This window comes from Boleophthalmus pectinirostris, unplaced genomic scaffold (genome assembly GCF_026225935.1).
Source record: "Boleophthalmus pectinirostris isolate CB_2022bp ecotype Guang Dong unplaced genomic scaffold, ASM2622593v1 HiC_scaffold_9, whole genome shotgun sequence".
Taxonomy (NCBI): domain Eukaryota; kingdom Metazoa; phylum Chordata; class Actinopteri; order Gobiiformes; family Gobiidae; genus Boleophthalmus; species Boleophthalmus pectinirostris.
The window spans coordinates 26498858-26514122 of record NW_026571541.1 but is presented as its reverse complement, the minus strand read 5'-3'; the positions used below and the strand labels follow the sequence as shown (position 1 = coordinate 26514122).

The window sequence follows — 15265 nt, the reverse complement described above, 5'->3', positions numbered from 1 at the left end:
ATGGATCGACAAAATCTGGACTTCAGTGACAACTGAAACCATCGTGTCAGGATTGAGAAAGGCCAGAATAATTGTAACTGGAACTGCTGCTGAGTCTGACAACAGCTATGGAGAAGAGGAAGTGGCGCTCCGTTTACTTGCGGAGGTCACTGAGTTGCTCAGAAGTGACACTGAGGATGAAAAATTCAATAGATTTAGTGATTTGGAGTGGAATGGAGAGTTTGGTAAAATTGTTTTGTTCTGTTTTTTATGCTATAGTTATCTAAAGAACTGTTCATATGTTATGTTAACAGCCTGTTGTTTTTTATTCTATTGTTTGAACTATAACTTGCCTTTCAAGATGAAATGTTGGTTCCTGGTCCCTGATTAAATAAAAAAAAAAATTCCCCCAAAAGTGTGACTTATAGTCCGATGCGACTTATACATGTTTTTTTCTTCTTCATTATGCTTTTTTTGGCTGCTGCGACTTATACTCCACAGCGACTTATAGTCCAGAAAATACTGTACTATATTTGTGAAGGAGCGGTGCAAGAAACACAAATGTTCGAATTGTTTAATATTGTCGACAGAAACTCAAGTAATATAACTAAATACTACTACCTCTGGGGACAGGCTATTGATACTTGCAGAGGAATGTTCAGCAGACATAATGAACCCCTTAGCAAACAGAGTCTGATAAATAAACTGAAAACAAAATGGAAACAGCGCATTTTCAGGATCCAATCAATCCAAGTCCCGTTCAGGTGTTTGATTTTTTTATTTGAGAGGGTCTTGTTTAAGCACAAATAAGCTCTCCTATTGAAGTTCCAGCAAAGTCAGTTCTTGAAGGTCAGATTATGTTGTAACAAAGCTCAGAGAGACGTCTAACTTGAGTAACAAAGCTTCAGACAGAGCAGTGCCTCTGGTTAGCATCACACCCTCAGAGCTGCAAAATCTCATTTCCATGCATGTGCCTATACGGGACTGAAAAATGTCGGCAAAAGATAGCAAAGCAAATGCACTGCCATTTTCATTTCGTCAGTTAAAAGTCAAAAGTGATAGCAGCGTGGTATGGCATGATCTGTCTGGATTTCATTGTGTCTCCCATCCAGGTATTCAAACTGTTTTATGGAGCATGAAAAGGGTCATAAAAATAGGAAAGGTGGCAGCGGTTACAAAAGTTTTAACACAGATAGAATAAAACCAAATTCAGAGCAATTTTACGTGAAGACATGTTGTACTTTTCTTATTATACTCCTGGGGTCTCTTGAAAAAAACATTGGTTACACAAAGAGAAAGGTTATGGGAGGCTGAGGAGTTAAGTCTTAAGCGCACCTTAAAGGTCCTATTACACATAATGGACTCCTGTGAGCTTTAAGCCATGTTATAATAGACCTTTTCACAACGGCCGGAAGTGCTGCGATGTAGGGTAAACGTAACTCCCGGTTAATGCTTTTCTATAACAAAATATCTGTGAAAGTGTGTCACGTATTTTCCACTAGCTTCATAAATCTGCTCCATCACCAAAAGGTCGACAAAGGACATATTCTGTCCATGAAGAATTTATCCACAACCATCAAGGTAAGAAAGACTTAATCTTAAAGGCGAACAACGACAAGCATTAGTGAACTACTCCTGAGCAAAACTACCATTATGGTCACGAATAAAACATAAGCAACTTGTTAACTCAGACTAATTCTACAATTAAAATTAAAAATCGATTTCATGATGTAGATATTGGCACAGACAGAGAGATGTGTGCAGTTTAAATGTTGGACATGTAATCTGTAAACATCTGTAGCATTCGAATTGCACAAATCTCTCTGTCTACGCTAATATCTACATCATGAAATCGATTTTTAAATTTAAATCTTGAATCAGTCTGAGTGAACAAGTTGCTTATGTTTTATTCATGACCATAACATTAGTTTTGCTCAGGAGTAGTTCACTAATTCTAGTCGCTGTTCGCCTTTACGTTTTTGTCTTTCTTATCTTGATAGTTGTGGACAAATTCTTCATGGATAGAATATGTCCTTTGTCGACCTTTTGGTGATGTGGCAGATTTATGAAGCTGGTGGAAAATACGCAAGACATTTCCACAGATATTTTGCCATAGAAAAGCATTAACCGGGTGTTACATTTACCCTACATCGCGGCACTTCTGGCCGTTGTGAAAAAGGTCTATGGTGTTACCTTCTCAAAAACATACCTGGAGTTGTGTTTTGTTTCTTTCACCCAAGACATAGTTATCATCATTATATTTAAAACATTGCTAAAACTCTTGCCTTTTTAAAAAATTTGAATTTAAAGATTTTTTAAAGTAATTTCCGGGTTGGACATGTGCAACAGGTAATTCCATAATATTATAGTTATAACAACCACAATATTAAGATACATGTCTAAATTGCAAAGTAGTTAGGATAACAAATACATTTTTTTAAACTGACAGAAAAATGTGTTCCTTGCACGGAAATTGTTTTGGGTGTAATTTGTGTGTTGATGACACAGATAGAGCTACTCCACTTTAAAACTTATCCCTACCCTTCCTGCATTTTTGTACTTTTCTTTTCCACAAACTGACAGTAAAAATATGATAAATATTCACCACGGAATTCTATCCCACGAAACCAAGTAATAATAAAAAAAAGAATGAAAAGCTGTCTATTCATTTAGGGATGCACCAATACCAATAGGAGTGTGCAAAAATATCAAAATATCGATATGTCGTATTGTTTAATGTGAGGATATAGTATCGATATCATGGGCTGCTGTATCAATATATCGCCAAGAATATTTTTTAGTATATTTTACTAACTTATTTTGTTACAGTGCTGCAGTTTTTGCTGCTTGTTTGGAGAAAGGAAACTCTTTTATGCAACACATTTGACATTTTCACTGTTTTGACGTGTAAAATGTTTGTGTTTCATATTAACTTTGCACAAGAAGTGTTTTAACGAAGATTTTTAGTATCACAGCCATATTTTAACCTTTATTTTTATTGAAACGTATTGAATTGATTTGAAATATATTGAATCGAAAGTACATGGTATCAAGATATGTATCATATCGTGGCCTGTGTATCGAGGTATGTATTGTATCGGCAACTTCTTAATGATACCCAGCCCTAACCAATACAGCTTTTTCAATACCAATATCGATACTTTGACTTTACATATCTGGCAATACCCGATACTAACCGATACCAGTGTAGGGACTTCCTTAAAACACAGTTAAACTATTACAAAAATGATCCGAATTATGTTATGGAGCTGTTATTTATCTCTCAAATCACTACTGAACCACTACGTATGAATAAAAGTTTAAACATTATGAGACTTTCTAGGTCAAAACCAGCCTGTATATATTCTGATTGTATCCAATTAAAGACCCACGACTGAACCGATATCACAGCACCGATCTCACAGTTGACTAATGCTCATGTGACTGTTTGAATGGTCTCTATTAACTTTTAATAGTTACAACTGTTGGCCTGTAATATCGCACTAGTGGGATTTTAGTGATTAATTAAGGGTTACACAAAGAATTAATAAATCACGCATGACCTTTTCCACATAGTCACCTCTTTGGCCTAAAATGTGCGAAACTGTTACATCAACATGGAAATCAGCAGGGGAAGCACTGACCTTGGTTTAAACCCTGAGCCGCTGCTTTATTTTAATGATGCTATTAACGGAATTTCCAGCCAAGAACTGTTTTTGAATCTGTCTTAATCAGTAAATATTGAGTCATAATGATTGCACAAATGGCTGGTTGGTCTATGTGGAGTGGTATTGTATCACAATTTCAACACTGTAACTATCTAAAGAGCATTTGACAGGTTAGACCACTCATTTCACTAAAACAGACTTAACATCATTACTGTAATTGTCGGACTATTGAGCGCACCAGAATATAAGCTGCATCAACTAAATTTGAACAACATTTTCAAATTGTACATATATTGGCCGCACCTGAATATAAGCCGCAGGTGTCCACGTCTTCAAGAACGTTTTCAAGTTCGGGCCGTCTGCTTTTATCGGCTCTGAAAGCTTTTGTTGTCTTTTTGCATTGAGTCAGTTCGTCACGCTGCCATCGCCATTTTGCATTTCTTCGTGTGTTTTCCATGAGGAGGGTGTGTGCATGAAGCACTAAACAACTGTTCAAAACATAATCAAACAGCATCTTCCTCGGTGTGTTACCCCCATCACTCCCTGTGGTCTACCGCGCGTGTTTCCTGCAGAACGAGACGCTGTCCTGTCTGTATCATGTCAATGTCTTGTAGGATTTCAGCAGATTTCAGGCTCTCCCGGGGGCTAGTTTAGATCTGTCCAATCAGGTATGAGTGGATGTCCAGCTATTGAAGTTTGAGACATTTCTTCTCGTCATTTACGCATACGGGTAAGATGTATCCCCCTCATTGATGTCAATTTAGCATCATAACTTATTTTATCACACGTCAATAAACAGTTTTAGTGTGCCGATAACATCGCTAGCAAACGCTGCACCTTCATGTGAACCCTATATCCATGTGTGAACCGCACAGACAGAGGTGTTTTCTGTGCTCAGGCTGCACATATCCGCGGTGTTGCCAAACCATAGACCGTATATATGAAAGGACAATGTGCCAAACAAAGAATCCATCCATATATATGCCGCATCGTTGTGTAAGGCGCTTATAAGTATCGGCTTATAGTCGCTATATTGAAGAGTTTACTAAAAGTGTTGCCTGTTTGTTTTTTTTATACTGTATGTATGCTGTTTTGTTTGTTTGTTTTTTTTGTGTGAAGTTTCTAATTTAACTTCTAAGGTGGACACGCACAGCAGATGTGACATAAAGTATGTGTTGGTAATTCCATAACAATAAGAGCTCAGACCTGTTATGAATAAAATAAAATAAATAAAAAGTTTAGTTTAGTAAAACACAACAACAAAAAGTTTCATCTGCAGAAACAAGGTACATTTTGCGTGGTATTTTCAGAGTTGATAACATCGGTAGAGCTGTTTTAGAACTAAGCGGTACGTTCTTTTTTTTTTGTACTTTTCTTTTTTTCTTCACAAATGAACACTTAATTGATGTAAACTATGACAAATATTTACCACAGGTACCTTCCCACCAAACAAAGTAACAATTAGAAAAACAAAAGGTCATATGTTGTGTAAAATGCTGTTACCTCCTCAAAAACATACCTGGAGTTATGTTTTGAGTCTTTATTATTAGTCTGTCTACATCTCCAAAGCTGAAAGTCCACTGTTCCACCACCACCTAAAACACAGTGGAGCATTTCCTGTATTACCACATGACATCACAAGGTGGAGCAAAGTGTGTTCAGTTTGAGAGAGGTACACATGATACAAGGACAAAGGATACAACATTATAACACAGATCAGAAAATGGCACAGTAAGGGCCCTTTAAAGGTTTTTAGCAGTCTTGTAAAACCAACAGACAAAAACAAAAGTTAAAAGGTTGTCCCGTAATATTCCCCATACTCAAGTTTTACCAACAATAGACTGTCCACTGGTTTATTTTATAGTTCCAGGTCACCAGAGAACACTCTAAATGCAAAATAAGTGCAGAGCGTCACTATCTGTTTGATTCAGTGTGAAATATAGAGATTCAAATCTGAGAGTTCTGGAGAGGTGTCATATCTCAATCTGTCCCCAAAATGCTATGCAGTGTGGATTTAGGAGACCAAAAAGCTGCCACAAATATACAAACTTATGTAAAATGTTAAAGGGGGCATATTATAGTGTTTTCTGATCTGTTATAATGCGGTTTCCTCATCAGAACCATACCTTGTACAAATATCGTAAGTGTCATTTCTATTGGCTGGTGGAAACTTGTGTTATGCACCTGCACACAGCTTTTCATTGTTCGTTTTGAAATAAATAAAGTAAAGGAGTAAGGACGTGAACTGAGTCTCTGTCCCTCATTGTCCACAAAAAGCAACCACATACCTCTCCCAAACTGCCTGAGTAGAGGGCTGAACAGTACGACAGGAAGTGTGCCACTCTGTTAGACCACGCACTTTCACGAGAATCATTTGGATGGTTTCAACCCTGGAATTGCCCATTTCTACTGAACTAAAAATGTAGCTGTTAACTTGATAACGACCACTACATGACATCAGAAGGTGGAATAGAGCGTTTTGAGCTTTGGAGATGTGGACAAACTAATAATGTGGGGCCTGTCAGCTTCTCCTGGAGGCAGCCTGAACAGAGGATCTTAAGAAAGAGGCTTGGAGTGTTAGAAAAGGTCTCTTTATTAATTCAGGCAGATTCAAGTTGATTCAGCATGATTTTGCCTACGCGGCGTCTCTCTGTGCGTCGGTCGTCCCTCGACAACGCAGTCGGCGTTCCCCCACTGATGCACAGAAAAACTGGATGCCTTTTATACCAGCATAACTGTTGAGTTAGCATCTTCATGGAAACTTACACAGCACTTTGTCCCAACACGTGTCCCATAACAGATTGGCAGATGCTAAAGGTTGGAGATACACCCCTTATCTGTCCCATATACATTCACCATTGACACTCCAAAGTCCCAAAACATACACAGCATACAACAGGGCAAATTACAGGGCGTATTAACATATGAATGAAACTTTAAAAACACAGGGTAGAAGCCCACAGGCCACTTAAATATGTGAATGAAACAAAACACAACTCCAGGTAAGTTTTTTTGATAAGGTAACAGCATTCAAACATGACTTACAGCTTATAAGAGTCAATTTTGTCTAATATAAGACCTTTAAAAAAGTACTGCAATCATTGTTAATTATAGCACTTATTATTATTATGTAATTCAATTTTTACTCCTAATCATCCGTGCCCCATTGTGCAGTGATTTGCATGACAATAACAAAAGATTTAGACAAACATCTGTGTTCGTTTTAGCTGTAGGTGGGTGGGAACACATATAAAAAGTGAGTTACTTATGTTATTGCTGCTTTCTCGTACATTCTGAGAGTGCATGGAAACACATTGTGCTGCAAAAAATGTACTCAAGGTTGAGAACTTTCACTTTCATAAATACGGTAATATTACTAAAGTTGTGTTGTACAAAGCAGATGCCAAGAAACTGTAAGAGGTGTTTTGGGAAGCTGCTACTTAAGTGTGAGTCATTTTAAAGCAGCACTGTGTAACTTTTCTGATGGAGGTGCTTTGCCAGATTCTTGTCTGAAATACTCTACATCGCTGCATTAAACATGTCCTTGCATTTGTTAAATTTTGTGGGGTTTTTTTGCCGAGAAATGGGAAAACTTGGGACCCATCCTCACAGTAAAAAAGCCTCTCCACATCTGTAACTTTGCCTGATGGTGTCTGTCTGACTCTGTTACCTCAATGAGACACTTTTAATGCTACATGATGGAACTTTCGAGGCAAAGCAATAACCTCTTTAATGGAGACAACGAGGTAATGGACCATCCTCCAGAAAAGCTGCATCGTGCACAGTAAGAGTAACTGATAAGTCACATCGTTTAGGCAATGGAGCTGACTAAAACATAAAATGAAAAACTGAATCATAACAGAAAGTAAGAGTAAACAAACGTATTTATGGCGCGTTTGTTTTGACTAACCAAAACCTTTAATAAACTGAGTTACTTGAGTAAAAATATCCAATTCAATTCACAAACAAACAGTTTCCAAATACATAATAATAACAAAAATAATAAAATGATAAACTAAATTACGAAAATAGTCATACTAGTCTTAAAATAATAGAACCGGTAAAATAAAAAAAGCAAAATCGCTGGATAGCAATAAATAAATAAAATAAATAAAAGACACAGATATATGACAGATATGACTCAAGGAGGAGTAAATACGGTGCTTGAAAACTACAGTTTCTTTAAATGTTCCCCAAATATTTAATGTACTTGAGCAAATACAACTGCGTGCAAGTCATCTCTAGCAGGTTCACCAAATTTTTGCATGCTTTTGTACCAGTTTAAGAGAGATAGAAGGACAGAGGGATGAGCGGTGGTGAGGTTAACAGAGGCAAAGGACAATGAAGGACACAACGAGTGAAAAACTTAACACTGGAGATGAAACCCGTTAGTCTGCAGTAGACACACACATACACATACACACACATATACTACCTCCTAGCTTCTCAATGGGGGCCTGGATGTAATTTACAGTGAGCAGGTGGGGATGGATGTTCAATCTGATTCAATTTGATGTGACTCGAGGACTAGACAGCACTCATTCCGCTAGCTGTTGTGATCCGTTCTCCGCCCGCCCTCGTCTCCCTCTGTTCCTGCGACTATCCTCAGCTGGCTTTTTATGTGATGCCGTTCGGAATACGGGCCTTTGTTGTAGAATCCGCGTGTTGAAAGTTGCGTCACTGAAGTTGTTTTTTGTGTGTCTGTGTGTGTAGAGATGAGCGGAGTAGACCAGACTGGATGTGAGGACCCCGACCTGGAGGCAGACGCGACGGCGCAGACTCTGTCCAGACTGGAGAGGGAGCTGAGAATGCTGGTCAAGGGTAAAGGCAATGTGCATTTGGTCCATTATTATATTTCGTAATTGTTTTTTGCTATTAAAAAAACTGTAAAGGTATGAATTAAAGGTGTCACTTTTCTGGTGGAGGGTCTGTCAAATGCTTTTCTCCATGAAGATGTTATTGCTTTGTCTGGAATGTTTCACCGTATGGCATTAAACCTATCTTCTGTCTTCATGGAGACCAAACCAGACCGAGTTACAGGTCAGATCTGTGGACAGGCGACCCCGTTCCCAGTCAGAATACCTGTTTTTCTAGGTAGGTTTCTGAGGTATAAAATCACCTGTAATTCCATAACATATAAAAAAAAGTAGCTGTTCAATGCCATACTGTGGAACATTTCAGACATTTCCACGGAGCATAATTTCATTTCACGGACCTTCCACCAGAAAAGTTACATAATGCACCTTTAAATAATCGTTAGAAATATGAATTAATACCGGAAGATTTAAAAGACAGATTTTAATGAAACTATAAAAAAGTGAAAAACAGAATCATAACAGAAGGTAAGGTGTAAACAAACTCACTGTGGGAAGACTAGCCAAAACCTTTACTCAACTATGATGAGTTACCTCAATAAAAATAAGTAAAAGTATGGTGCTAGAAAACTGCAATTTCTTTTAAAGTTCTCCAGTTATGTTTGTTAGGTTTTTTTGCCAGTTTATTGCTATAAAAAAAAATCTAAAGAATTAATTCAACAAGCGTTAGAAATATGAATAAATACAAGATCCAAGCTCGAATGAAATGTATTCCTTTTCACTCAAAGAGATCAGATTAAAAGGAACACGTACAGTGCTATGTACATATGGGAAAAGTTTCATAATAAAATGTTATTCATATGTTTTGTGTACTTTTTTTTTTTTTTACTATTACTACATTAAAACAGCAATTATAGTCAGAATTAAAGTTGAAGGCATCAAAGCATGACCATAGGAAATACATGTATGTAAATAACTAAATGTTCACTTTTCATTTTCATTATTATGACGAATAATGCAAAATCAACTTACAAAGGAACTGTGTAAGAGTCTGATTTAAAGCAGCTTTTATGGATAACAGTTCTAATGCTAATTTATTCTTCATTACAAAAATTATCTTGATTTGACTTGTTTTATGTTATAATTTAGTGTTCTCAAGATTACAATGATCCAGTTTGTACAAAGCTTCTTAATTATTAATGTAAAAATATTGTAATAAAAAAAATGATGTGCCTTTATTCTCTTTATTGACAGCTCTGTAACATTATTCCTGTTTGATTCATTCCATTGCGTTAGTCTCTTAAGGTTGCTGCTTGATGAGAGTTAATGAATTACACAAACAGTAGCCTTTGTTTAATTGTGTTTACCATTGTTTATGTTCGCCTCAGAGAGCGGGTCAGAGGTCTTCACTGTTGCTCCCAGTAACAGCAGAGCGGAGAATCCTGGAGGGAATAGCCTGTACACTCGGTGGGTGAGATATGAAAGCACTCTGCTGAAGCCAAACACACGATGCACTTTCCCTGAGGGTCATTTTAAACCTGTACATGATTGTACTGCATAACATGAAAATCTGTCTCTCTCATTGTGAGTGGGTTATCAGATTTATAGGATGGATATGGATGGTTTGACAACTTATTTTTTATTATTTCAAACAAAATGATCTGCCTGTGAAGTAGAATGTTTTTCTCATTACACTAGCAAATCATTTTTTCTCAGAAAGGATGAAAAGTAAACCTTGAAACTACTCAGAAATACTTAAAAACAAATATTGTAGGATTCAAGTTTTTATCTTGAATTTAATTATGGTAAGCAGATACTCATATGGTTCCTGTTTATTCTTACAGTTAACTACAGTGATTCATGTTATTCAAAACAGACTTTTTGTTAAAAAAAAGTTAAGAAAAAAAGAAAACCAACATTTTTGCACTACATTACACAAGTATTCTGAAACAGCAGATTAATGCATGATGTTTACTGCAGAACCTTACAAATTTACTTACAAATACTTCTGCTCCACAATGCAATGTTCTATTGTAATCAGTGTTTATTAATAATACAGTGGACTTATATAACTCTGTTTGGACATTCATACTTAGCTTTATTCATTCATTCCACACCTGGTGGTGATAAAATACGACTGCCAAAAGTGAGGCTGCCAATCTGTACCATCTCCGCTCTCTCATTCACAAGCCACATTCATTCAGTTTTAGGGATAAAAATGTATTTAGTATCCAGTAGGGGTGAGTAATATCGACAAAAATGAATATTTTACTAATTAAAATATGTTTATTTTTCCTGATAATAATCATTTAATATTTATGTCAAGTATCCAACTACTAGCCTAATTCATCAGCTGGTTTCACTTCGTAGAAACTGTCTGACCTCGCAGCATTAGAATTCGTTCGCTCGACGGTAGGCGGGTACTTTTTTTATTTAACCAATCGCTGATATTTGGTCGTGACGTATGTAATGCGCCGCTAAAAGGGCTCACTGGTATATTAAGCTTTTCCCAAATCCTGTAAGAAGAAGGGCAATAACGTCTTTCCACTTGATAAAATTCACCATCAACATTCTCTTTGTTCCGGCTTTAAATCCTAGATCTCGGGAATTGTTGCCAACATAGAATGTATGGCTCTTTGCTGATTGGCTGGTGCCCGAACTCGGTTCTTGCAAGCCGTCTAGTGTATTCCAATTCCTGACCTAGTTGTTGGAGAGAAATGAAATTGAGCGGAGGCACTCGGTGGCACCAGCCTGGCTATCCAGCAACACCATAGGACCTGGAAACACTCAGAATTCAAGTCACTGTAACTGATGCAGACATTTATTTTTTGCAGTGTAGCATGATCCTCCACTGGAACAAATCTAAATGTGTGTTAGATTCCCCATTCTCACCATAATGGACGTGTTATCTATTACACTCTGTGCTCCCCGCGCTCCCATACCCTCGCTGTGGTCCCATAGGGGGGTAATCCTTTTTGTGCCCCGTCAGTGCGTCTCTGCTGGATATATGCGCCTTGTATTGGATCGTTAGCCACACAACGACTTCAGCTTTGACAGCGCGGCTGCTACAGGCTCCTAATGTGCTGCTTAATGTATGTGCAGGAGCAGGAGAGGGCAGCCGAGCGTCCTTCTTCCTCTGTGGGTAATGTGTGGGTAATGTGTGGCTACGGGCCCACAGCAGAGCATGGCACATACAGTGTAGACCGTGTAACCGCCGGATTACCGCGGATAACACAGAGGGCAAACAGAATGGCTCCTGACCTTCATTAAATATGCATGAGTTTTGTTGACATAGGTCCAGGTTATAAAAACATACACATTTTTCTGCCCCTGTTCACGTCTGATACCTGGTTTATGTCAGAAAGATTAGACACAACCTCCGAAATCCAAAGTTGTCAAATTTTAAATCAGAAAGAGCAGGAGCTTTAGCTTAGGGTCACATTATTGTATGATGACAGATGACAGATACTGTGACAATATATGGAATTACAAAATCCTTTGCTTAAATGCATGGTTTTATAGTAGTAATACTGAATAAACATCGGGAACTACATATCCCATGATTCATTTCAGCGCAGACAGCATGAAGAAATATGTTTTTACTTGAATTCTTGGGATTATGATGGAAATAATTCGCATCATAATCTTGTCAGGGTATTTTGAAAGCAAAAAAGTGTCCTGTCTTCAATTATATCAACCTCTCCAAAATATCATACTGTGAGATTGTACTGTGAGATGCATATCGTGATAATATCATACCCAGAGATTTGAATATCATTACATCCCTAGTAGAATTCAGTTCAGTGCCACGCATAAAGCTGTCGCAGTTAGGGAATTTCTCCTGTGGTGCGGTATAGCAGCTCAACACCTCCGTATGCGATGATACCGCAACCCCTCCCCCACCCCCAAACTCCCGGAGTTACAATATTACCAGAGGCTCTGAAAACTCTCTCCGATGATGTGCTTGTTGCGCAGATGCACATGTACCTTTGTTGTCGCATGGATATAGCGTGTGTAGCCTGGGAGAAGTAACATTTGGCTTTGGAACAAGTGCCGCTGCATCTCTCCAGCTCCCACTGTGGCAGCTTGGGTCAGAGTCCTGGTCAGGTACCCATGGACTTAAGAGAGAGAAAACCCTGAGCACGCGGAGCAGGGTGTCTGCAAAGCACGATCGGGCGACGGCTGCACTTACCTCTGTGTGGCATGGAGCTCTACACTCTGCCTGCAGTCACCAGACGGCCTGCGCAGGCGTACCTTAATCCTGGGTTAGTCCTGGGTTAGTCCTGGGTTAGTCCTGAGTGAGTCCTGGGTTAGTCCTGAGTGAGTCCTGGGTTATCACGGGCACGGGCGGTAACGAGTGGAATGTTAACGGGTCCGGGCAGGTGCGGGTGTCTAAAAATGGACCCGTGCAGGTCTCTGGCTCAGGTCACGTTGGTCACGTGTGGTGATCGCGGTGGGCCCAACATGCACCACGGTGATTCATTTTTGCGGTTATCATGACAGCCCAAGCCACACATATCAGTCCGGTGTTAGCGTGAGGTTAAAGCTACTCCACAAGGATAGGTAGTTCTTTTGGGGTTAATCTAAAATATTTCCCTGTTTTAATGTTTACACAATCAGCTAGTACTTTCACTTTATCTGAATGCTGTATCCTTATTTTCTGTCTTTCCCCTTTTTAGCAGAAGAATGAGCAAAGAAGAGGAGGATGAAGAGGAGGCTTTGCAGAATGACCGTCGCAGCGTACTGTTACTACCTTGAAATACGTTTGATGTAAACTTCAATCCTGATCCTGTTTTTAAACCCACACTCTATATTTATGTGGTAAAACAAAAAGCCTTGCGCATGTATTAAATAACAGTATGGTGCATGTTCTCCCTGTGTCTCCGTGTGTCTCCATGTTGTACTTTGCTGTAGGCTTGTTAAAGGCGGTTTGTCCGGAATGACTGACGCTGCAAGTCTGAGCAGGAAGCCGAGGCAGGGAGATGAGCGCTGAGCCAGGTTTGAGTTCTCAGCAGGGGTTTGCCTTGTATCTCCTGATCCTGTTCCTTTGTGCAGCACACCGCACCGCACACATACAGTACAGAGTCACTTCAGCTTCCATGGAAACAGCCCATTATACAACACGCTGGCACGTTGTTAAAGGAGAATACAGTCTGTAACATAATGGGTTGTGTTCAAAAAGATAATAACTTTTTTTTTTTAAATCATAAGATGAAATGATTATTCAGGCAATTATTCGCACAGAGAGGGTACAGAGCAAGTGCAGTGCATCAGGCTCACCATGAGGAGAACAGATGAAATAGGCTATTAAGAATGTATTCATAAAGCTCCAACCCACAGCAGCTTCTTGTACATGCACTTCAAAGTTTTAAATCATTGTTCTTTCTCCATGTTGTTAACCTTAAATGTACTAATTGTGATTAATCAAGTAATTGGATTAATTGCACATTCTTGTGACATGAGGACATTTTACACTGCCATTACACTGGGATTTGATTTTAAAATACAGATGTTTTTAGACTTCAGTTTGGTTAGGTAAAAAGTGACAAGAAAAAAAAAAAGTGTTTAAATTCTGTTTTGAGGCTCACTTAGACCATGTTGCATTCTGTTATTGTCCTGTTTATGAAGTCATGCTTAGATCTGGTTTTGTCTCAATTCACTTCTTTTCAAAGAGGCTCTAGGGTGTATTAATTATTAACAATTACTAAGTGTTAAAGAGACAGTTCGAAATTCTGGACATAGGACCTCATTTCCTAGTGAGTCAGAGTGTTGGAGACGTGTGGAGACACTTTTTAAAAATATTCCATCCAGTTCTTGTATTTGCAGAGGTCGCTGATGCGAGGCTAGTGCATGTCAATGGTCATAGTTATCCTGCCACTAAAAACAGTCTTATCCACTCCACAAAACACCCGAGGCAAATCTATTATTTCACTTGTACCCAGGGGGAAATTCATGAAAATCGTGCACTTCTGGAAAAGATTTAGATTTTTGGCAGGGTGTTAGGTATGGGCCTAAGGTCTTCAAAAATCCATGGATACAAGTTGGTTCATGATCAAGATGAACACAACATGTAACTGCAACTACAATTTACAAGTCATTTCCAATAAACTTTGTCTAAGTCTGAATCTAAGTCTACAATGAATTCTCGACAGCAGCTGTTACCAAGGTACTTGTAGCAGTCCATGTCAGCAGTTTCACAAAGGAGGCAAGGAAGGAAGAACATGTAATAGAAATGTTATGTTGTGAATAAAAGTTTTCTCAGTCAGTCTGCCTTTGTGTAAATTGATGTATTTCTACCCAAGACCCATACCACTTATTAATAATAATAATAAAAATACCTCTTCAGTGCAGTTTTTGATGAGGGAACGTTATAACATAAGAGAAAGCTCCAAAAAAAGTTGATTTTGCATAATACTTTCATTTTAAAGTTCATTTTAAGGGTTACTTTAAGAGCCAAATTCCTTAGTCATTCCTCAGTTCCTCTATACATTTTTATTTTCATAATTGGAGTGTTAACTTTTCCCTTCTCTTTTAATGTACTTTTACTGCACCCTGAGTCCAACTTTATTTGGAGTCGGACTTAGTATTTCTCAGCCAAGCCTTTTTTTCATCAAGCTGTATCTTAATAGGGTTACAGTGGGAGTGGATCAGGCCAGAGCTTTTGTGCACACACATTCACACACTCAGTAGACCCTGCAGGTGATAAATTATGTTTGTAAGGCAGGGGATAGGGAACAGAGCCAAAGACTGTCTGCGACCGCTATTGCTATGCTTGCTCGTGTGTGTTTGTGTGTGTGGGGACAG

At 38.5% G+C, this 15265-nt stretch overlaps 1 protein-coding gene across 1 annotated transcript in view; it reads left to right on the top strand.

Moving 5' to 3' along the window:
* Positions 1-13266, top strand: part of LOC129407292 (uncharacterized) — a 43601-nt gene extending 30335 nt beyond the window's left edge. Inside the window, exons 10-12 of the mRNA XM_055147983.1 lie at positions 8361-8468; positions 9850-9928; positions 13141-13266. Coding sequence (XP_055003958.1) covers positions 8361-8468; positions 9850-9928; positions 13141-13219 — 266 coding nt within the window. The 3' untranslated portion in view covers positions 13220-13266. The remainder of the gene's footprint in view (positions 1-8360; positions 8469-9849; positions 9929-13140) is intronic.
* The last annotated feature ends 1999 nt before the right edge of the window (positions 13267-15265 follow it).